Source organism: Wyeomyia smithii, chromosome 3 (assembly GCF_029784165.1).
Source record: "Wyeomyia smithii strain HCP4-BCI-WySm-NY-G18 chromosome 3, ASM2978416v1, whole genome shotgun sequence".
NCBI lineage: Eukaryota > Metazoa > Arthropoda > Insecta > Diptera > Culicidae > Wyeomyia > Wyeomyia smithii.
This window is the reverse complement of record NC_073696.1, coordinates 251,365,035-251,390,775: the sequence shown is the minus strand read 5'-3', so window position 1 is coordinate 251,390,775 and position 25,741 is coordinate 251,365,035. Positions and strand designations below refer to the sequence as shown.

Below are 25,741 nucleotides of genomic sequence, written 5' to 3'. Positions count from 1 at the left end.
GCAACTGGCCGGTAAAACAAGTTATTGCACTTTCATTTTTGTTTTATTTCTTGTTCTCGTTGCATCTCCTCCAGCTTTCCCGCTGGGCGCGGAGGGGCACCACTCTTTTGAAATTGTAGTCCATATTCATAAAAAGAATTGCTAAACAGTGACAGGAAATTGAAACTATGCATCGATTGCCGTGGTGCCGTTCAGAAAAGAAAACCTGTCACCTGGCGGTGTGAGAGGAACTTTTTTATGCATTTGATTGCTCCTTTCATAATGCGGACTACAACAAAAGTTTATGATATTTTATATAAACATAAAAAATAGATCAAGTGTGATTGTTATGTTTAAAATCTTTACTGTTTGTTTCCTTTCTCTATTTTATTAGATAATACAAAAAACTGAACATTTACAGATTTGTGTAACTTTCTAACATATTCCTTTTATCATTTTTTTTCAGGTGTATGTCGGGGCCCTGTCACTCCACTATGAAGCACTCAGTGTGGAGGCCTCAAAGCAAACCACGGCGGAGGAAATCGTGTCCTGTATTGTCGAACGGTTAGGATTGACGGTAAGTGTTTTTGATTCTTTGCGGAATAAACTGCTATGGGCCTAATTAATCAACGAACCAGCACCAATTTTGTTGTTTTGTTTTTGAAAGGCGCATCATTCCCTCACTACGTATTATTTTTATGAGTCATCCACGTTCGCAACGCTCACCTATTTCGTCAAGTACGACTTTTACGGAGCGAGTGAACCGTGAAGGTTCTCTCCTCATATACCGTGGATGTGCTCGATCTAAAAGCGAACCTTCAGCAGATTTCCGTTTAACTGTTTTTCTAGATGCTCTATTTCCTATTATATTATTACTCTAAATTTCCGGAATAGTATCTGATCCCACAAATCTTTCTACTTTCGTTCAATTTCTCAGTTAGCTTCTCTGCGTAGTGTACTGATTTTGTCCGTAATTTTGTTTTCTGTTTTTCTATAATCCTTTTCTTGATGTTTTTTTTCTGTACCTTTGAAATCAAATTTTCGCTATCCCGCGTTTTTCTCTTCATATTTTAAAACTCATATTTTTACTTCTTCTTTTCTTCGCTGTTTTATTCTGTCTTTTACCTATTCTCTATTATTCTATATTATATTTTTCTATTATTTCTATAATTTGCCAAATATTTATTCATTTTCCATTATTTCTTTTTTTCAATTCATTTTTTATATATTCCTTCCTCTCCACTTTTCGTTTTATATTCTTATGACCATTCATACATTTTTTTGTCCACAGTTTGGTGTATTTTCTGTGGTTCCCAACCGATTTATTTCAACGTTGTTTTTTATTGTTGTTTTGCTTTACTTCTGTTCTTTTTCCTATGCAATCTTCATTTATTAGATCTCCCATTCAAGTTTATCTGTTTGTTCTAGGTTGGTTTTAGGTTTATTTTTCAGTATTTTCTTGTTTTTTGTTTTTATTTCGCTTACATTCTTACTGTGTATGTCTAATACTTCCCTAGATGTATTATTTTTGCCTTCTTTTGCAGTTGACCCCGGTTGTTGTGTCTCTATGTTGCCTCCTTAGCCTGCTTTCATCGTCCTTAAAAAACTGGCAACCATCTTAACCGAAAGTTCAAATTAAAAAAAAAAAGACGCAGCGGTTTGTTTGATTGGTATGATGTCTTCGGCAAAATTCAAAATAGTATTTTTGTCCTTCCAGAAAAAACATATATCGTAAGACAAAAACAAAAACACAAAACTGTTATCATAAATTTAATATCTCAAGAAACTAACCTAACAAGAAAAATTTTACTGCGAAATCTACAAAATACAAGCGAAACATTGATAGTTGTTTGAACGCACAGAAAGATGTATATTTTGTTTGGATGCACAAAATTATTATACTTTACCAAGGACACTACACCGATCGAACAAAATATTCTATCTCTAAAAATATTTTTATTGTTAATGGGCACATTTCAAAATGGCGCTTTAAATTGGTTTCCGGCCCTCTGGGTATCACTCAGGTTTCGGAATTGTTCATATTAGATGGTATCCTGCTATTTTTTGCTATTTTCCAGAAACCGAAGATCGCCATCTTTGGAATTAAAATAGCATCTAGAGCTAATTTCCAGTTTCTGGACATCATTCCGGCTCCAGGAATCCCCATATTGGATGATATTTGGCCATTTTAGACTATATTTGACAAAACGGAAACGGCCATTATTATTTCAAAATGGCTATTATTATTTCAAAATCGTGGTATCTCATGTTTGTGTGCCTGCTCCAAGGTTTTCGAAACTATTATGCATCATCATCTGATGTTCAGCGTGAAGAACTACATCTCTACTGCACAGCATGGGTTTTTCCCTGGTAGATCTGTATCTACCAATTTACTAGAGCTCACTTCATTTTGCCTTCGCGGTATGGACCGGGGCCTTCAGATCGATGCTGTCTACACGGACTTGAAAGCTGCTTCGATCGCGTTGATCATGGACTACTTTGTGCCAAATGCGACAAGCTTGGAACTTCAATTGGAATGGTGGAATGGGTAGACTCGTACCAACGTAATCGTAAGATCGCTGTTAAGTTGGGCAAGTCGCAATCCGCCTGGTTTAGTAACGATTCTGGTGTACCCCAGGGTAGCATTCTTGGGCCTCTACTATTTTCGCTGTTCATAAATGACGTTACGAAAGTTTTACCACCTGGCACACGTTTACTGTATGCGGATGATACAAAAATTTTCAAACTCATCGAGACTGTTAAAGATTGCCTTAGGCTTCAATCGTTGATCGACTTATTTAATGACTGGTGCCAACGCAATTATGTGATGCTAAGCATTTCGAAATGTTCTGTGATTAGTTTCCAGCGCAAAAAGCAGCCGCTATTGTTCAACTATAACATTGCTGGTACTTGTTTACAACGTACCGATATTGTCACTGATTTGGGTGTTTTGTTGGACACGCAATTAACTTTCAGGCAGCATTTTTCGATGATCATCTCTAAGGCTAATCGTCAACTTGGGTTAATATTCAGAATCGGAAATGAGTTCGTTGATTATGGCACCTTGCGGACTCTTTACTGCTCTTTGGTTCGCTCAATTTTGGAAACTGCGTGCGCTATATGGAACCCGCATTATGAGTCCTGGATTCAGCGAATTGAGCGCGTTCAGAAAACCTTTATTAAAAGAATCTGTCGCACACTACCATGGAGAGATCCCGATCACCTGCCACCCTATGAAAGCCTATGCTTGTTAGTTGGAATCACACCACTCGAACAGCGCCGCAAAGAAATAATTACCAAAATGACACACAACATTTTGACAGGCCGGTATAATTGTCCAACTATCTTGGCTATGTTACAGTTGCATTGCCCTCTACGACCTCGACGAGACCAGCGTTTATTGCATACAAATGCCAAATGGCTCTGCTCTTCAATCGATACTTTGAAAATTTTAATTTTTAGTAACTTATTGTGTATTGTGAATTGTTCATTGATGTATTTTATTTTATGATATATGTTATACTGCACTTGTATTCCTAAAAGATGCTGGGTTTTTATGCCGGCTCGAAAGTTTCCTTCGAGGCCTTTCGAGGCGGCTTTTCCCAGCCACATACTTTATATATATATATATATATTCATTAAGACTGTTGTCGGATGAATTATTGAATAAATAAATAAAATAAAAAAATAAATGGTAATTGGCCATGCTTCAATCGGAAACACCTTCGAATTAGATCAACTGCGTTACGGAATTTCATGGTTCCGTATATAATTCTGTGTTTTTGTGGTCTTTCTTTATGTGTTTCCCATAGTATTTTTATAACCTCACTGAATCTCTTATTTTTCCATATCTCAATCTGTTTTCTGTGTGTTCTCTGCTTTCTCTCCGTTTTTTATATCGTGTCTTGCTTTATTTGTTTTTATTGTTCCCTTTCATTTTTTGTTCTCTATTTTTGTTTCTTTTTTACATTCGGTTTTCTTTCTAAACTTATTGTTTGTTATGTTTATTTTTACCTTTTTATGTTTTGTGCTATGTTGCGTGTTATGCTCCGTTCATCTATGTGCATTTTTGACGTAGAATTACGTCCCACGGGAACATTATAGGGGTGTAAATTGAAAAACAGCAAACAAACAGCAGTCACGAAAATTGTCCACTTTTTAATGCTAATGTTCGCTCAGTCCGTTTACAATGGATTTCTGTCATTTCTATAGCAATTAATTGGAAAATTAGCTATGCATCCATCGAAACGCGGAATATTGTGATTTATGATGCTAGGTATTGTACTATTGAAAAATGCAGAGCCTTGTTTTGAATGCGAATTTCGACCAATCAGAGCTGAAAACAAAGCCAAATATTATCCAATATGGATTCTTTAGAACCGGGATAATATCAAGTGCCCGGAAATCGACCTTTGACGCCATTTAGAATCTCATCATGGTGACTTCCGGTTTCAGAAAAATTGGCTAAAATGGCCGAATATAACCTAATATGGATTTTATCAGAATAGAGATGATACTCAGCGACCGAAAATCAACTTCAGACGCCATTTTGAAGTTCAAGATGGTGACTTCCGGTTCCTTGAAAACAGCATAAAATGATTAAATACCACCTTATACGGGTATTTCCGGAACCGAGAGGCCGTAAATGAACATCAGACGCTATTTAGAAATACATGGTTACAACTTCCAGTATTTGGAAATCTACATGAAATAACCAAATACAGTAATCACCCGATTATATCTGTACCCGATTTTATCTGCCCCCGATTTTATCACATTTTTCAAAACATTTCATTAAAAAAATGTCAGGGTGAACTGATTCTCTATTACGCTTCAATATTTAAGATATTTTTCATAATTCTGTGTATCATTCTGGATGCAGTTTACATTTGAACCGATGCACAATGTTACATTTTGCTGTTACCGTGCGAATAATTGAATAGTGATACAAATGTTTATTATAACCGTATAATATGTTCGGAGAAGTTTCAAAATATTTGAAAACGCATCTTTTGATGAAAAAGCTGGGTGATCAATCCTCCTAAAAGTGAGATAGAATATTTACTTTTTCATTACATAAAGATAGACGCTTGGTGTCTTAGGCAAAGTATTAGGTGATCTCAAAACAAGAAACTTTACAGAAGACATCATGTTTCTATCTTTTATATATTGCAAGCAACATGAAGTTTTCTATGAGAAGGCATTAAAAATCGTTATTTACATTTTAAGATTTTTCTGGTTGCAATATGTGAGAGATATGAGCTGTCTTCGGTAAAGTTTAGTGTTGTGGGAACATCTAATATTTTGCTTTTTAGGTTTTTTATTTTTTTAGGTTTGTTCAGAAAAGTTTTAGGCAATTGAATCATCTATCTAAAAAAATGTTTAATAAAAAAATGTTTAAAAAAAAGTGATGATGGATTTTTTATAGTCACTTTTTGTTTTAAATTTTTTTTTCAGTACAGGATCTCAAATTGAATTTTTTAAATATTTTTTATAAAAGCTCAGACAGTTTTCTCAAATTCATCCCTTGACAACTTTTCTCTATCTTTTGTCATTATTCAGATATATCGATTTATGAAAAAACAACTGCAGCTTTTTTCATATGTTTGTACAGATAAATTTTCCAAAAAAAAATTAAAATCGCTGATTTTACGTATTTAGTTATTGATTTAACATCTTCAATAAAAAAAATAAAATTTTAAAAATTTCCCGATTTTATCACTTTCCCTATTTTATCACGCCAAAAATCATCAGGGTGAGATATAATCGGGTGATCACTGTATCACCCAATATGGATAATCTCGGAACCAGAAATGTTTAGATGTTTAGTCCGCAAATCGATTCCAGGCGTAACTTAGGAATCCATGATTGTGTCTTCTAGTTCACGTAAAACAGCCTAAAGTGGCCAAATACCACCTAATATGAGTATATTCAAAATTCAGTTACACGAAAAAGACTAAAGAGGACTAAAATTTCCCGCTTCATATTATCAGATTGAATAATCACAAACGAATGTATTGTCCAACCTATTACCAGAAATACAGCATGAAACAGGCTGTCGGAATTTAACGTTAACCTTGCGGTCGTGTCTTATAAACAACCTCTTTCTTTTTTTTTTTTTTATACTACTTTTTTGTACTTTGTTTTTTTTGTACTACCGTTTTTCCTGTGAGAACACAGGAAACTAAAAAATATAATAATCTCTTTTTTCGTACTATCCGTTTAACCGTTTTGTTCCTAGATTCAGTCTGTAAATTCATTTCGTTGCTTAAATATACCTCATAATCAATCTCTTTCTTTATTAATTTTCGATTTTTTCCTTTTTGTTTTTGTATTTATTGCTTTTTCCAACTACTCCTGTTTACCTTCACTTTTTTGTTACTTACTGTCCTTTCTGTCCCTCATCGTTTGCCCTGATACATTTGTTTCCCCAAGCTCAGTCAACTTTCGTTGTTCGCTTACAGTGTGCATTTTTTTGTAGAAATATCAGATTCTTAAGGGAGGTTTTTTGAGATATCCATTTTATAATTATTTTTTTGTGTTTTTTTTTCTGAAAAAATCATTTTGTTTTACAATTTTTTTTCTAGAAGGATAAAATTTCTTATTACTTTGCTGGAGACAGTATACCAATCCAACAAACCATTCTGGCCAGCTGGTGGAACGTTAAGTTGGTGTTTATACCAAGCCAGGCGAAAAGAAGAAATGTTGTCCAAAGATTTTAGGCTTTTAAATCTGACGTCAAGTCTTCTCAAGTTAATAGAGAAAACTAAAGATAACTACATCCGCCACGAGTTTCTGAAGGACTTACCCTTGCATAAGCATCAATATGCTCATCAAGAGGGTAAATCTATTTTAACCGTTTGCATAGCCTAGTGACGAAGATCGCGAAGTCACTGAAATATAAAGAGACAGCGGTCTGCGCTTTTCTTGATGTTGAGGGAGCTTTCGATAACACGTACTTTGCATGAATTCTCGCGATAATAAAGGAGTCGACAATGTTACAAAGAGCTGGATCCAAGCAATGCTTTCGAGCAGGAAGTTCACAGCTGCATTGGAAGATACGTCTGTCACAGTAGAGGCAGTGAAAGGCAAGGGGATGACATCATGCTATCTCTTTCTAATGTGCGTTATTCCTGCAACCATTTCAAGTTGAATGGAATTTTTGCTGGACTTTTTTCATATCTGTCAGGGGAACCGCGAATCGTTGAGATGTTGGGTACGCAGCAAATTTATAGGACTTGACAGCGAAAGCATCGTCCTGGTGAAAGGGTGTCCTCAACACCACCTCCCAGTGATGCTTTGAAGAAAGGCTGTGCATTAGCCCCTCTAACACAGTCATTATTTCATCGAAGGATGCATTCAATCACTCCTTCTTTCTTTCGGCTTTCTGGTCGTCCACTAATTGAAACGATCATTTATTTTCTGTTAGAAAGAGAAATAAAATTTTGTTTTAATTAGCGGATAGTTGGAAATCCGAAAAAAAGAAATTGCTAAATGCTTAAGTTAAAATCAGTCATAAGTTGTCTGAATCTTTCATGTGTGCCTCCGATTTTGTATTATGGTCCAGAAAATTTTAATATTTATTCTCATTTTATTATTTCTTTTTCAGGGTAACAACTATGAGCTAGCTGAAGTGGCCGGAGAATGTAAGGAACGGCGGCTGTCGTCCCACGAGAAACCCGTTTCCGTGATGTTGCTATGGCCGATGCATTCGGAGAAAGATTTTCATAGGTCAGTATCAGACTATTTTTGCACTTGAAAAAAAAAACGATTTGATGCCCAATCAACGAACTTTTTTTTGATTTTTTTTTTTGATTTGATAAATACACAGTGTGATAAATACACAGATGAATTAAAACATTTAAGAATGTTGTGTTGAAAGTTTTTATCAATTTATTCCACGTTAGTCTCTAATATAATAGCCCAATTCTTTCTTTGTTCCAAAACATGCATTAGTTTTCTTCTAGTTTCCTTGAAAATACCAAACTGCGTGTCTGAAATCATATTTAGCTATTTATGTACCACTCCTTGTCACAAACCCTAGAAGTCCGGATCGCATTCACGCTCTCCTTTCGTTAAGACAATTTTTGTTTTTATTTTCCACTAAAACGCTACACACTACGTGTGTTTGAGCATTAGTCATGTACTATCTACTATTTCCGACTTCCTTCTTTTCCAATTTTTTATACTCGCGTCCTTCACAGGAAAATTAACAAAGCGAAGCATTTAAAAGGGAAAGCTATGACGCTTGAGAACAAAATCGTAGATTTTACCAAAAATCGTATTTTTCACCTAATACAACCCATCAAAACATTTTAAAACCCCGTTTGATTGTGCATTACAAAGGCGCGTTTCTTTTTGCTTTTGTGGCGAGCAAAACGAAAAAATCTTGATAAAAATAGATTCTTTTCGAACGTGCATCGCTCGCACACATACGCACGTATCGATTTCCCTTCCCAGTTTTACGGGTTTGTCAAATGGGAGAATTTTAGAAAAGAAAACAAAACCAAGGCAGCGCAGATTGCATCCAGCCGCGACAGTTTTATGCGAGCGAACTGTCACTTTTTGGAGCGGAGAATTCAGTAATAATTGCGTCATGCGAGAACGAAAACAGAAAGGATGGTGAATTGGTTCCACTCGGATTAGCCGAATGGTAGCCGCGGAAAAGGCCGGAATCTGTCAAAATATGTTATGTTTATATGTGTACATCCACAATACCAGCTATCATACGCTCGCCAACTGAGTCATCAAACCATGGCTGCCAGCCAAGCGTACGACAGCGGCCACTTTTTGGCCACTCACCGGGGCTTGATCGCGCCGCGTGCCACCGACTGTGCACCAGACGTGTTCCCCAATAAATTGCTGACTGATTGATTGACTTTCTGACCGACAGCTGTTTGAGCGATCAGTGCTTTTCCAAACATCTACCCCCTCCCCATCACGCTGGTGACAGATGGTGGGGAAGGGGGGAAGAAGGAAGATGAGAAGGGTAACAAACAACCCGTCGGTTCGGTCGTCATGTAGCGATTGAAAATATATCCCAAATGATTTGCGTCTTGTTGTACGTAGTTTATAATAGATTTTCCGCGCAGAATTTTTTCCACTCATATCTAGCAGATTTGTTTACGGTAAACATGGGCAGGAAAAACTCGATCGATGATCGGTGCTAGAGGAGGAAGAGTAGGACTTCATTCACGGAGCATAAGATGTCAGAAAATCCAATTCACTTTGTGGTGCCAGAAATAAAATGCCGACATTGAAAGTATCGAAATCGCCAATTGGTTTTGAATTTTATTTTTCAGATTTTATTTACGTGAGAGACAAACCGATGTTCCTTGGCTAGATAATTATGGACTGGATCCACAAATACTAAGAGACTTTATACCATTTCTATGTCAGAAAGACAATAGAGAGTATCCTGATTTGTGCCAATTGCCGGGTGAGTACGCAATTGTCGTCGAACTAGTTTTCTTAACTAACCCCGCCTAACTTCTCTCTACAGACCTCAATGAAGCAACACTGCTGGAGAATCTGCGGCAGCGCTTCGAAGCTGGCCACATCTACACCTACGTTGGAAGCATACTGATCGCGGTGAACCCGTTCAAGTTTCATCCAATATACAACCCGAAATATGTGCGGCTGTACCAGAACCAACGGATCGGACCGATCCTGCCGCCCCACATATTCGCGATCGCTGATAACGCTTACTACAACATGCTGAAGGAGAAGCGAAATCAGGTAGGTTTCCAGTTAGTTCACTTTGATCTTGGAAACGTCCAGTGAATAGATATCATATCAAGAATTGGGTTGAACAATAATTTTGAACAATTTAGAAATATTTAAAAAGTAGGAGGGTGGTATTCAAGACACGACCGCATGACGTTGACTACCGTATTCTTAAAAAAAAAAATATTCCATTGAAGCAAATAGTAGAGGGAATTGCAACGCTTCTTTTACAAAACTTCTGTAACAAAATTTCGAGGCTCCAAAAGGTACCAGTTTCCGATTATTCTCGTCCAGAATTCCAGCCATTTTAGTATTTTGCAGTAGCCATTTATTACTAACAGCCACCAGCATAACGGGTGAAACCGGCACGAGATGACCGGTACTATTTTGTCTTTCCTCCTTTCAGCTGCTAACACCTAGCGCTGTCGTGAAATTAACATCAACATAAACATGCATTTTAGCAAGGTTTTTTTACCGCTAACAGCAGCAATTGTAAAACATAAAATTCAACTAACCGCTTCTATTATAAAACTGCGAGGCACCAAAAGGTGCCAGTTGCCGATTTCTTGTTTACTGGTTTCCGTCCAGAATTCCAGCCATTTTAGTACTTTGCAGTAGCCACCAGCATCACGGGTCAAACCGGCACGAGATGACCGGTACTATTTTGTTTTTCCTCCTTTTAGCTGCTAACACCGAGCGTCCGTATGTAGCCGGTACGGTTTAGTAATGAAACTGATAGGGTGAAATGTTCGAACGGTACGTTTTATACCAAGGCTTCGTCAGATAAATAAAAAGAGGGATGGGCTACATAAATGATGGAATGGAAGAGACAAATGTTTCTTGAAAGCTGCGCCGGCCGCTGTCATAATATTAACACCAACACAAACATGCATTTTTGCAAGGTTTTTTCCGCTAGCAGCATCATTTGGTAAAACAGAAAATTCAATTAGCCGCTTCTGTACCAAAATTTCGAGGCACCAAAAGGTGCCAGTTGCCGATTATAGTTTCCTGGTTAGTCCGTCCAGAATTCCAGCCATTTAAGTGTTTTGCAGTAGCCATTTACTACTAAAGCCACCAGCATTACGGGTGAAACCGGCACGAGATGACCGGTACTATTTTGTATTTCCTCCTTTCAGCTGCTATCACCTAGCGTCCGCATGTCACTGGTGCGGTTTTGGAATCAGAATGATGGGGCGCCGGCCGCTGTCGTAAAATTAACACCAACAAAAAGATGCATATTTGCAAGGTTTTTTCCGCTAGCAGCAGCATTTTGTAATAAAACAGAAAATTCAATTAGCCGCTTCTGTAACAAAATTTCGAGGCACCAAAAGGGGCCAGGTGCCGAATATATCCATGTTTTTGGTCAGTCCGTCCAGAATTCTTTCAAGATAGCGTCCGTATGTAGCCGGTACGGTTTAGTAATGAAACTGATGGGGTGAAATGTTCGAACGGTACGTTTTATACCAAGGCTTCGTCAGATAAATTAAAAGAGGGATGGGCTACATAAATGATGGAATGGAAGAGACAAATGTTTCTTGAAAGCTGCGCCGGCCGCTGTCATAATATTAACACCAACACAAACATGCATTTTTGCAAGGTTTTTTCCGCTAGCAGCATCATTTGGTAAAACAGAAAATTCAATTTGCCGCTTCTGTAACAAAATTTAGAGGCACCAAAAGGTGCCAGTTGCCGATTATAGTTTCCTGGTTAGTCCGTCCAGAATTCCAGCCATTTAAGTGTTTTGCAGTAGCCATTTACTACTAAAGCCACCAGCATTACGGGTGAAACCGGCACGAGATGACCGGTACTATTTTGTATTTCCTCCTTTCAGCTGCTATCACCTAGCGTCCGCATGTCACTGGTGCGGTTTTGGAATCAGAATGATGGGGCGCCGGCCGCTGTCGTAAAATTAACACCAACAAAAAGATGCATATTTGCAAGGTTTTTTCCGCTAGCAGCAGCATAAACATCGGAAACAGAAAGTGACAACAACAATAACAACAAAGTCAGATCGATTGTTTCCGTTAGTGTCGACTGTGCTTGGGAAGAGAGGTAGTGATTGGCTGCGCGGTATGATTTAGACAATCGATATTAATTACCAATTTTTCAATAGTGTATCTCAAACAATAGTTTGTTTTTGTTACATAAATTTAACCGTAAAAGAATTTCTGATCGATTGATGCCAAAACCTCGAAAACCTGATTATAGATGACTGCAAAATAAGCGCTCAAAACCTGACCACTTTTCTCTGGTTTTTCCCTGGTTGAATTACTAGATTTTTAAATTCAGGGGCCTAACTTCGATATAGACGTTAGTCAACGTCAAAAAATGAATTTTAGATCCTGCACTGAAAAAAAAAATTTTTAAAACAAAACGTGATTTTTAAAAAATCTGTCATCTCAATTTTTATTCCAAAATAAAACTCTTCTGAACAAATTAATGATTTTGTTACAAAATGAAGCGTCCTTACTAGTTTGCTGCACTCGAATCACATAGACTTACTGATGTCTAAACTTTAGAAGATTTGTCAAATAAAATTATTACCAATCGTTGCAGTCTGCAGTTGCTACGATAACGTCTCTTTATAGTCAGTGAGTTAGCAGTTAAGTTAGTTGCAATAATATTCCTCTTTTCTTGACAAATAGGTTTAAATCTCTACGAATAATAAGTCCTAATTGAGAATGCAAATACATCCTACCAATTCAAATTAGACATGTCCAACAGTGTTGAGAAGTCATTATTTGTGATTGGCCACACAAACTTATTAATTGATATTGAAGATACTTAAGTCACAAACAAACCCCTCATGATTTAAAAAAGCCTATCAAATATAATTTTCTTTTTTAAGTATTTCTTGAATGTCCAAAAATAAAAAAAATCCGGTTATCCTTTCGCTTAATATCCCGATACCCAGTTGCCCTGGACTTTGCATATTTGTTGGATATCCGAAGCCGGATATCCAATTTAAGTTTATTGTATTTGTTATCGAAGACAATAAAGGAAATGAAAGGAATTATAATATTCCTCGAACCGGTAAAAACATTTTATTATTGTGCATACGACAGCAACTGGTACCATTATATGCTGCAGGATATTTTACTGGCACAGCATACCGGATCATTAGCGTTCTGTAGCACACATTTCTATTTGAAAATTATGGAATCAGTTCTTTTCAGAACTATGAATGCTTGAAGATAAGAGTTATGAGAATTTTCGCAACTACTACTGAAATGTGTGAAATTTTCATGTATTTCTCAATAATCATTTTTACAATAACGACCAGGGCACCAAAGATAATCGTTTATCGCAGCAAGATATAACCCTCATTTTAAGAAATTTCAGTACTGAATTGGGTGATTTTCCGGTTCAATTGTTCTTTGTACTCAGTCGAACACCGTTATCCAATATCGATAATGCAGATAAGTTAATCTAGAACCAGGGTAATTTTCGCATCAGAAAAGCACAAATTTTCTCTTAGTGCTTATGACAATAATTAGGTAGTATTGAAGGTGTTTTGTTTCGTTTCTCTTTCTCGAATCTGCGTCGCTCCGCCTTCAATGCAAAAATATACGCTCAGCTCGATACAAAAGACTGCGTGTAGAAAATTCAACTTCATTCTTGTTCTCAACACGATAGCAAGTGGAGCCCTTATACCTGTGTTAGATACACGGTGTATAACAGGCGTAGTGAAATTTGTTAAGCAGGATTAAAAATCAATATTTATATTTGTCCTACGTCACCATTCCATACAACCCCTAGGGCTGTATACCTTGAAGGGTAACGACCCCATAATTCGCCCACCTATTTTTTTATTGTTCGCAATATAGTGTCAACTCTTAGAACCGTATTTAAACATTAAAAATAAACAGCTGAGATTGAAAATGAATTATTATACGGCATAATTTAATAACAAACCCCGTAAACAATTTGTTTATTAGAGGGTGGGTGAATTATGAGGTCGGGGCGAATTATGGGTCTCTTACCCTAGTATTTTAGAAAAAAAAACGTATCCACGTGGACATCATAATTACCCCCTCCCCATAAATTGTCCAAATGGAATTTGGACGGCTCCTAAAATTATTAAATTAAATACCATAGTAAGGTATACCTACTGATAAGTTTATTTAATCACAGAATATAAAATGAGCCACCTGACGGTGAAAATGTCAACAAGTAAATTTTCTCCCTAGATTAATTCTATAAATCTCATACACAAACTTCAAACTTGTTGAAGGGGCGCGCTAGCTACAGGTGATGTAATACACTTCCTTCCTCCGGTAACACCTCCTCCCCTCCGAAATAAGTTAATATAACCGTGAAAAAGAAACAATAATACAATGCGCAACAATCAACAGTCCGCGAAATACGAGCTTGGGTTGAGGGTATAAGTTAATAAACCGCAATAAACGAGGAATCGCTTGTAGACTTCTAACAGATTAAGGCGCGCGTATCTTGTTCTTGGCACACATCGCACACTGGCTAAATTATTGGAATTTTTTATTATTTTATTATTTTTTTCTTTAAATAAAGTTTTATCTTCAATTTCCAAAAATTTTTTTTCAATTTATCTATGATTCTTTAAGGTGCAAATTTGATTTGTTAATTATGGCTGTCATGTTAACGCATCAAATCAAAGGATGGTTTAGCGTAATAAGCTACTTAAAAACTGTTTGGAAGTAAAATCAGCACTCTACAACAAGCGATTTTCTTCAAGAGACAGCAGTCCTTGGGTCTTTATCTCTCGACAGCAACAACCATCAGCTAGCTTGTTTTTATTTTGTTCGGAAATCATTAGCCGTAAGGAAAACATTAATCATGTTTTTAGTGGTAGCGACAAGATCATCTTCAAATTCCGACCACGTTTTCGCTCCTCTCACAACAGTGTGCACCGGCCCATGTCACTAGAGGCTGACACTGTTTAGACAGGCGTGTTCTATTTTAAAATGTTTAACTAAAAGATACGCCTGACAATGTGGCCATCAACCGCAGCAATCATCTGATCAAGGTTTGTTATTTAATTCACTGCACTAATGTGATAGCGAACTATCTTTTTTTTCCAAATTAGATAAAAAAAAACAATCAGTGTCAGAACCAAATATTTTTTAGCTACTCTCAATCCAAAAAACGTAACAAAGTCTCAACCAGTCTAACACACGAAGTATGATGTTTTCCATCATGCGACAGTTTCCAAACGGAGACAATTAGATTGAATCATACATGGTTAATTTGTTGAACTGGCGATGAGTTCTGCATTCCAGCAGGGTTGGGGAGCGTGGCGACGTAGTGATGATCGAGTTGCTTATGACTAGCTAGCTAGCTCGTAGTAGTTTACTAGGAAAAAGGGGGTCGTGAGTAAAATATTCGCTCACCGAACGAGACAATTAACGTTCCATTCCGGTTGCATCCATCTACTACTGAGAACCGACCGAGCAGATCGGTTTGCGGATTTTCAGTTCATGTGACCCAGAAGGGTTAAAAGACTTTCAACACGTCGCTGTTTGTTGTCTGCTGATACCCATTTAGTCGAATTGTAGAACGTGTACGTCAAAACAAATTATTTTCGTGATGTGTGTAACCGTGAAAGAGAGTGAAAGCTATACTTTCCGCAGCGGGACATTTCTCGGGCGCGTAGACAGTCCCAGGGTTGTACTCGTGGGAGGTTCCGCCACTGAAGATTTTCAACCGTCAATCGGTACATGCTTTTATCGAGATTGGCGTAGATTAGCTCCGACAGTTCCGACGCTGCAGGTAGATTTTATTTTTGGCATTGATGCGCGAAATTTTTGAATGTGTCGGGTCCACAGCGATCTCATCGCATCCATTGCGGCATTCCGTCTTTGTACTGTCAGTGCCACATATTTATATCTATTAAACGCTATGAATTATGGCTGTTTTTGCGTTCCGCAAAACTTCTTTCTTTGGCTTCGTTGCCTTTTCTTTCTCTTGCAGCAGCAAACAAACGTTCGGAGGCCGTTTTCCGACAACGGAGCGGATGCAAAACAGATGAGGCATTAAATTGAAACGAATTTTATATCGAAATAGTTTCTGCTGATCGCAGGTTCAGCGGCGTCATGCTGCAGCTTTGCAATCTCCGAGGGCGTGATCGAAAGGTGTGAAATATTGAAGCGTCGCAAAAAACGTTCGCGTTGTATGAATTGTTTTCTATTTGGTATGAGGTTAACTTAACAGAAATCACTCCCTTAAACTGTACTGCGCAGCAAGGAAACATTGAATTTGCACTTCACTCGATTTATTTAACCTTTGCAAAACATTGATGAAAAACTAGGAAACTTTTACGCTGTCTCGCTTAGTTGTCAACCTGGAGTCGAGTGGTTCTAAGACATTATTACAGAATGTAAACAACGTTTAGTTGAACAATTCTGCATATGTTGTTTTTTTTTTTAATCAGATTGAATATTTTAAAGTGCATTATCTAACTTTCAGGATATTGACTGAATCAAAATATATGTGTTCGAAACAGTTGATTTTCTATACATTGAAAAAAAAACCTTAATTTTTCATGAAAGCATTCACGAGTGGCCTAAGTGACCATGTTTGACAAGATAAAGTTTCTCTAATATTAAAATATTTACATGTATGATTATGAATTTTATGCATAATCTTTGATGTATATTTTAAGATCGTCTGCTCTATAATATCTTCTAAATGGAATTGGGAGCATTCAAATCGATCTAGCTCATGCTGAGAGAAATATTTAGCTTGTTTATATGGGAACTGAGAGCTATGTTTATTGTGCATCAAAGCGGTTGTAGTAATTCTTTTATGAAATCGGAGATGACTTCTACCAGGCAAATACCTAGTTTCTACTTGTTTTTTTTTCTTGATTTATGATTTTATTATTTCTTTAGGTAAATTCAGTCAAAAATATCAATAGGTAATATGTAATATTAATAAATTGGTTATTTCCATGTAAAATAACGCATCAACTATTTTTTCTAAAAAATTGTCGTTTTTCTCTGCAAAGAGAGATTAAACTATCAAGTGCGCAACTAAGTTCTGGCTATGTTTTTTGTTTTTCATTACAAAAACTTATAAACTCATTTTGAAAAACCATGTTTCCGCCTAGAAATCCCTTGGCGGATAACTGATACCGGAGCAAGCTGTTCCTGCGTTTGGCATGGATCTTCATCGAGCAATTCCTCCAATCCAGCGTCTGCGAAGATTTGTAGCCTTCTTTCACGCGGACAGTTGTCAAAATCGAAATCACCGTCTTTAAAGCGACGGAGCAAATCACGGCAAATTGTTTCACTTAGAGCAGCTTTTTGTAAACTTTTTTTACCTCTCGATGCCCTTAAGCTGCTGTTTTCATTAACTGCAATAATAACAAAAATAGCAAGAACTTAGTTGCGCACTTAATATACCCTACAATTTAGCGAAAAGTTACTTAAAAAATGCACTAAATGTTTTAAAATAGTTTCATAGTCCTCCTTGAATTTTGTTTGCATTGTCAAAGATGGGGGTGCATTCGTCGTAAAGAACAAACAATTGGTTCTCGTGCATGGAAACTGTCAAATTTACCTATTTATTGTTTATATCAAAATAAGCAAAAAACGACAGTCACAGAAATCATTCAAAGTATGTTTTCTGAAATATTACCGATTGTGCACTTTATTTGATGCACTTTTTTTCAAGAAAGTATAAATATGTAATATTTTTTCATGAGACCCGGTGCAGCCCGTAGGTTGGTCTTTTGTAGCAATTTTCAACAGTTGAGCAATTCCATAAAAAAAAACGGGCAACCAATTTAATCGACCATTTTTAATTTGGCTAAAATATTATTATCTACAACTTTGTCGGAGACGTCACACCGATCAAACAAACCGTTTTGGCCCTAAAAATATTTGTAATTATCAATAGCTTCTCAAAATTGCATTTTTCAATAGCGCCTCAAAAATGAGTCGTGTTCCAAAAAATTAAACCAATAGCACAAAATGGCATCTTTTGCCTATAGAAACGTCTATGCAAAGTTTCAGCCGAATCAAAATGACAATTTAAAAAAAAATATTCAAACTGGGACATTTTTTGTGGAGCTGCTCAATTTCGATGTAAGCCACTCTCCTTTCTCATATTAGCAGTGTCATTTATTGACAAGTAACTCGCTACGTTCTGAGCTATAATCACAACTAAATTATTTATTTAGAGGGGGATTACTACCTTTTAAGACTATGGAAAAGTGAGTTTTCTAGTTGTTTCTCTATTTCAAAAACAGTCCACTCTTGTTGTCTATAACTATAAATCTTATGATCAGAAAGAGTTGTGTACAAAGCCATAACCGCAAGGTCGACGTAGAACTACATAAGACTTTTTGTTACATCAAACTTATTGTTGCATTCAAGAGTAATCTCAAATCTTCGATAATTCTCCGAAATCAAGACTAACATAAAATATGTTTTATTATGTTAGACTAATTTGTATCAATATTTTTATGTCAATTACATTTAACCCCCCCCCCCCTCGTGTCGAACCACCAAAAAACATTTCTTGTTGTCAAATTTGATTGCATTTGCCTGATTAACTTTCGAATTCAAACATTTGTGTTTCATTTATATGGGAACCATCTATTCCAGAGCAGAAAAAAATGTCGAACCACCATTAAAATATTTCTTGCTCCCAAAAACATCCACATACCAAATTTGGTTCCATTTACTTGATTAAATCTCCAGTTCATGTTTCACTACTTATTTCTTGCTTTTTAACACATTCACATACCAAATTTGGTTCCATTTGCTTGATTTGTTCTCGAGTTATGCAGAAATTCGTGTTTCGTTTGTATGGGAGCCTTCCATTCCAAAGAAGGGAGGGGTTTCAAACTATCATAAGAACCTTCCCCGGCGCCAAAAACCCCTACACACAAATGCTCTCGCCGATATCGTTTCAGTCATTTCCAAGTCTATATGGATTAGACAGACAAACAGACAGAACTCCATTTTTTTATGTATAGATTTTCCAAGGTCTCACAAAGTAGATTGGATTACTTTACATAACACCAGATCTCGACGCTTTATGCAATTCAAAACAAAAAATGACTTTATTGACGTTTTGATTGAATAATTGACTGTTGACTGTTATCCAGCCACTCCTATCCCGACCTCCACGCGGTGCCAGCTGGGATACGAGCAACCAAGGGAAGATCGGGTAACCAACCCCGGTGGGTTTTCGTGTTCCTTATAGGCCCTTTAACAACTGTGTAACTTTTCAGATCGATCGGTGGAACTATATTTTCGCGCCCGATTTCTAAAGTTTCCATACAATTTTATATGAGAAAATCCACTTTTTCCAAACTTGTTCTCTAGAGATGTCCAGTTGGCTCCTAAAAATATATCGATACATGATATTTGTACAGGGTGGCGACTACCAGGAAAAATCGGGAGAATCAGGGATTCAATTTTTTGATCAGAGAAATCAGGGAATTCAAAAAATCACCAGAGAAAATTTCGAAAGCTGGGGATTCTTTTATGGAGTTAGCTCTGAATTGGATTTATTCCAATGCATTCTATGTGGACGCTTACCAGCAACCCTACAACAACACTCATTAATAATTAGGTTACTTAATTTGCTTTTTCCGACGCCCAGCAAACGAAAGTACCAATCAATGCCAAATGAGTTGAAAATATGCAAAAAAAAAATTCGATCATTTTTTAATTGACTGAAACTATGCACCCTTTCCTGACTCAGCAAACTAAGTATTTGTTCCAGGTAGTAGAATTTTCCTGAAAAGTAATTTTCTAGAAGAGCGTATCCATTTTAGCATAGGCTATATTTAACCCTATCCCCGCGGAGAGACAGGGTTTTCCTCGATAAATGACTTTCAAACTCTTCTTACTCAGCAACCACATGCACAATTTGCACAAAATTTATTGTAAATTAAACCTCTAGTGCCCAGTGCCGCCTTTAGACGGTCTTCAGTAACACCTCTAAAAAGCTTCAATCAATACTTAATTAACGTTCACAAAGATTGATAATGATTTTTTCGAAGTCCGTCTGAAAATTAACTTGGGCACTAGAAGGTCAAAGATCGAGTATAAAAGCACCTTGTGACGATAGGCTTTTAAACATTTTAGTTAAAGTTCTTGAGAAATTCTCAGAAATTGTTTCAACATGAATATTTCGCCAAATTATTTAACATAAAGGTTTGATGGCAAAATTGTAAATTTCTAGTTTCCCACTTGTTACAGTCAAGATTTTAAAAAAATTATTGAACTGATCCAACAAGAACTCCAAATCTGACTGATTTTCTTGTCAAAGCAGGTGTGTTGCAAAATAGTTAATTGATAACACTGTTCCTGTGAATTTTGGTGCCCCTAGACGAAAAAGCCTCAAGTCTTCAGAGACTTCAATAAAAAATTTCCGTTAGTAAAAGGAAGAACGACGAACAGGGTGAGCAACTACTCTGCGGCCTTTTGACGCATTTCTGCATTTGCCAGGGGCACCAAAATGGACAGGTTAAAAAGCTATAATATTTCTAGGGTACTTATTTGAGCTTAGGGACAATTGTTTTCACTTTTGTCGACCAGTGTCATTTTTATTTTCAATTTTATCAAACTGGGCGTGTTTCTCAACAAAAAAAATAATATTGTTCAAGATTCAAGTTAGCAAAGCGAAGCTAAACTGTTTTTATTTATTTTTTTATTTATTCATTAACATCTGTAACGTAAGGCAATGCCTTTTTATATGTTACAAAAAGATTTATCATTGATTGGCTGTCTATCTCTCATGTAGCTTCTAACTTAAAAAAACTATTAATTTGTATTAGTTTATTTTGTGTTTCCTCTTATTTTTTAATTCTTTGATTTAATTAGTATTGTTAAGCCATGCCAGCAAATTGCGCTTGAAGACTGCTAAGTTTGTAAGAGATTTGGTTAAGAGGGTAACGAGTTCCAATGAAAAATGCCTGTAACAAAAAGTGCTGAGCCATAGTCACAGGTACTATGACGCGGTACAGAAAAGTTTCTTGTTCGGAGATTTCTTACAGGCGTCAAGTTCGAAAAAAGATACGCAGGTTTCTTGGTCATATTGATTTTAAAAATTGAAAGACAAGATCTGTATTTATAAAATCGTGAGTCCTAAGTTGTTTACCTTATCGACGAAATGAATTTGGTCACCCTGAAAATATAATTGTAAAGGAGTGAGTAAAGCTTTGGAAAACAGTATAGCTTTAGTTTTCTGGGAGTTAACAAATAGAAGGTTTGTATTCGACCATAACGATATTTTGTTCATGTCGTGGTTTATTTTTACTGTTTCAATTACTGGTGGGAATTTTAGCAGGAACCAGTTTTCTGATCCTTTTTAGTTTAGAGATTTAGGTGGAAAAACCTATGATAGTCGTAACTTGAATTAGTTTAAAATAAAACTATTTAGTCAGGGAAAAAAATTTGGAACATCGGGAAAAATCAGGGAATATCAGGGAATTAATTTTTGGAAATTGAGTCGCCACCCTGTTGTAGGAAATTTTCCTGAGAGAAACTCTTCTGAAGACCGTAAGGCGTCAAGATTTGTAGATTTTAAGTTATTTCCCTTAAACTGAATTTTTCTAGCAATACTGCTGCAGCACGCTGCTGTTGCAAATTCAACCATGTGATAAGAAATGTTATCGCGTAAAATTTATCTTGGAGGCTTCTCCGATGATACTATGAGCAAAAATCACACTTTCAAGCTTAACCCCTCTAGTGCCGCTTCTAGACGGTCTTCAATTGAACCTCTAACTTTTTCTACAAGCATCGTAGCACCTTACGGTCTTCAGAAGAGTTTGACGCTGAGTGCCAGCGAGTGACGGAAGAGAAGAACCGCGCCAGGGGTCACATGTTGGCCACGGCTGTGACTCGTCAGAGCACGGGTAGATATCGAGATGCAAGAGCCGCTGAAAAGAGACTCCACCGCCGGAAGAAACGACAGCATTGGGAGCGTATTCTTGCGGAGGCGGAAGGTTGCTTCTCCAGGCACGATGCGAGGAGCTTCTACAAGAGGGTCAACGGAATCAGGAATCGAAACGTGTCAGCCGCTGTCATGTGCAACGATAGGGAGGGGAACCTGATAGCCGATAAAACAGAGGTGGCCAGGCGTTGGAAGGAACACTTCAGTGTGCTGTTGAACGGTGAGGGAAACAGTGGAGTCGAAAGGAGCAGGATGACTATTGAGAATGATGGTCAAGTTGTGGATCCACCATCCATGGACGAGGTGAAGAAAGCAGTGAAAGAGCTGAGAAACCGCAAGGCAGCTGGGAAGGACGGCATTCCCGCCGAACTCTTCAAAGTCGGGAGCGAACAGCTGTATCGTGCCATCCATCGGATCATGCTGCGAGTGTGGTCTGATGAAGAATTGCCCTCGGACTGGTTAGAGGGTCTCATATGCCCGATCTACAAAAAAGGCCATCGCCTGGACTGTAGCAATTATCGGGGCATAACACTTCTCGATACCATGCTTCTCGGTTTTGCGGACGATATCGACATCATTGGTATCAACCGTAGAGCTGTGGAAGAGGCCTTCGGACCTCTCAGGAGAGAAGCTGCGAGATTAGGGCTTGTCATAAACTCTGCCAAAACGAAATACATGGTGGCTGGCAGAGTGCGTGGTAGTCCGTCGGAGGTTGGTGCTGCGGTGGTGCTAGATGGGGAAACATTTGAAGTAGTCGACGAATTTATTTACCTGGGCACATTAGTGACATGTGACAACGAGGTTAGCCGTGAGATAAAGAGGCGGATAGCAGCCGCAAACAGGGCCTTTTACGGATTACGTAACCAGCTAAGGTCCCGCAGTCTGCAAATCCGAACTAAACTTGCACTTTATAAAACACTGATTCTTCCGGTGGCCCTCTACGGCCATGAATCATGGACGCTGAAAGAGGCTGATCGGCGAGTTCTTGGTGTTTTTGAGCGTAGGATTTTGCGTTCAATCCTTGGCGGCAAACTAGAAAATGGTGTTTAGCGCAGACGCATGAACCATGAAGTGTACCAGGCATACAAATCGGCGGATATAGTCAAGAGGATAAAACACGGCAGGCTTCAGTGGGCTGGGCATGTAGCGAGAATGCCGGATGAGCGTCAAGCGAAGGCTATATTTAGCAGGAACCCCGATAGAGGTCGACGCCTTCGAGGTAGACCCCGCACTCGTTGGATGTGTGCTGTCGACGAGGATGCACGCGAAATAGGTGTTAGGGGCGATTGGAGGATAGCAGCCCAAGACCGAGGGACATGGCGACGTATTCTGGATTCGGCATTGGATCGATAATCAGTCTGTCGCCTTTAAAGTAAAGTAAGTAAGGTTCTTTCGTTTGCTGGGCGTCGGAAATAGCAAATTAAGTAACCTAATTATTAATGACTGTTGTTGTAGGGTTGCTGGTGAGCGTCCACATAGAATGCATTGGAATAAATCCAATTCAGAGCTAACTCAATAAAAGAATACCCAGCCTTCGAAATTTTCTCTGGTGATTTTTTGAATTCCCTGATTTCCCTGATCAAAAAATTGAATCCCTGATTCTCCCGATTTTTCCTGGTAGTCGCCACCCTGTACAAATATCATGTATCGATGTACTTTTAGGTGCCAACTGGACATTTCTAGAGAATAAGTTTTGAATAAGTGTATTTTCCCATATAAAATCGTAAGGAAACTTTAAAAATCGGGCGCAAAAATACAGATCCACCGATCGATCTGAAAAGTCACACAGTTGTTTCGAACACGAAAAGTGCATGAAATCTAATTTTTTGTCCCACCTTAATAATTAGCGTAAGTGTTACTACTGTATGAGTGAAGAAATTTCTAACTTCTCCATCATTTGTAACTGTATGATACACACTACGTTGTGCAAAAACAAAGAATTTAATTCCTGACTTTTCCCCGCATCACCCGTTTTTTGATAGAGTGGCCACCCTGTATAACAAATCTTGATATTTTGTTACGAACTTAAAAGAGCCTTATGCATTTTGGGAAAAGTTTGTTCAGTCATAAAAATATATTTTGATGAAAAAGTTGACAATAATTTAAAATAACACGATTGAAGCAAAATTTGTAGTAATATTGTAGCAGATTTATAACAAATTTTGTAAAAATAATTTTAAGTATTTCTGATCGTTTCCTACCTACCTAACAAAACCTGCTATAACTCATGATACTCAGTAAATTTGATTTGGATTTTTGATATTTTAAATTACGATTTTGATAGGATTTTTTATATGTCAACTATAAACGAGACCAAGTTTGGAACCCAAGTTGATACAAAAATTGTTCGTAACAAAATATCAAGATATGTTTTAATTTATTTATTTATTTATTTATTTATTCTTTAAAATTCATACGACACAGGGTCTTAATGAATTGGTGGCTGGGAAAAGCCGCCTTGAAAAAGCAGTAGCGGTTTTCAAAGCGGCATAAAAACCCAGCATCTTGATAACAGGAAGATTACAAACATATGACAATACTTTTCAATACAATGATTGTAAACATACAAACAATAAGATCTCGGTATATTTGGTTGATCGGGAATCCTGAAGAACAATCATTTAACAATTTTTTGCCATTATAATTAGTTATCCGATTATCGGTGTTTAGCGTTAAAATCACCGATTATAAAAAAATATGAGCGATATCTAATGAGATTTTAGAAATCACCTTTGAAATAGTTTTTATGCTCGCGTGTACAACAACGGTTTGCCTTTAAAGACAGCCTTGAACGGCTGGCGTTCTTGGTGACGTATGTAAAGATTTTTACATCTATTATGTTAAATGCTGAATAAGACGATTCGGATCCCTTAATGACTAGGCCAGTAAGCAACATTCGTCTCTGCGACTAAATTAATTGATAACTTTAATGTCAGAAACAAATGTTGAAAGTTCTTTCTTGAAAATATTGAATTCAGAAGCAATAGTTACTACAATGGGTGGAAATTTCTCGTTTTTGCAAACAGTTTTATTTTGCATTGATTTGTTAGCAATAACTTTCAAACACTCGAATTTGCAATTTATATAGAATGTATTTACATAGAATTAATTACTGTGGTGAAATGTGTTGTACCGTGAGGCGCTCTTATCATCCTGCGCATTTCGAATCAAAATGTTGATGCCGTTCAGTAAAAAAGGAAACATAAGTAGAAAGTTGACTGTTAGTGTTAATATATAGGAAATCACTTCCAAACATCATTTTTGAAAATTTAACTTTATTTGAATTTTTTTAAACATTTTAATACGCAGTGCGCAGAATTAAGAACCGCCCAAAATCATCAGTGCGTCTTGAACTGTCCTACAGATCAGACGTTTTTTCGGTTGCTTGTGGACTGGTCTTTGACTGCCTATAGCTTCAAAGTTTGTGTTTTGTCAGTGTGTCTTTTAAAGACTACCTGAAAGTTATTTCCCATCAGTCTTTCTCAAGACTACCTACTTTTGAATTTAACATTTGTTTTAGTTTTTTTCGTATCACCTGAAATGGCTGGACGGAAAAAGAAACCTCGCATCGCTGCGGGGAGGAAAAGAGAGGCATCTCTTTCTGACACATCGAGTGTCTGTAGTGACAATCCTTTTGATATTTTGCCTGAGCAAGAAGCTGGTGAAATGGAAGTTATTAATATTGAAACTATACAAAATATAAAATCTTTAAAAAAGGAGAAAGTTCCACCTATTGTGGTAACTATTTCTTCTGAATTTAATATATTCAAAAAGGAACTTTCAACGTTTGTTTCTGACGTTAAAGTTACCTATCAGATTGGCCGTAGAGGTGAATGCCGCTTATTAGCCGACTCAGTAAAGGGTCGTGATCGTCTTGTTCAGTATTTAACTGACAAGATGTACAAATTTTTTACATACGACACCAAGAACGCCAAGCCGTTCAAGGTTGTCTTGAAAGGTCTCACCAACGATCAAACCGTTGATGAGATCAAACTTACTTTAACAGAATTACTTGGCATAGCCCCTACCCAAGTAATTCTAATGAAACAAAAATCACGAGGCGAAAACAGTCAGAGAGCTGGATTTTCCCTTGTTAATTATTTAATTTATTTTAACCACAATGAGGTTAACAACTTAAAATTTT

The 25,741-nt window shown here is 37.2% G+C and overlaps 1 protein-coding gene across 8 annotated transcripts in view; it reads left to right on the top strand.

Moving 5' to 3' along the window:
- LOC129733074 (unconventional myosin-IXb-like) overlaps positions 1–25,741 on the top strand; it is a 120,325-nt gene that overhangs the window by 57,825 nt on the left and 36,759 nt on the right. For all 8 annotated transcript variants that reach the window (XM_055694637.1, XM_055694636.1, XM_055694632.1 and 5 more), the window contains 4 exons: positions 446–556; positions 7,589–7,710; positions 9,282–9,418; positions 9,482–9,717. In XM_055694637.1, the coding sequence (XP_055550612.1) occupies positions 446–556; positions 7,589–7,710; positions 9,282–9,418; positions 9,482–9,717 (606 nt within the window). The remainder of the gene's footprint in view (positions 1–445; positions 557–7,588; positions 7,711–9,281; positions 9,419–9,481; positions 9,718–25,741) is intronic.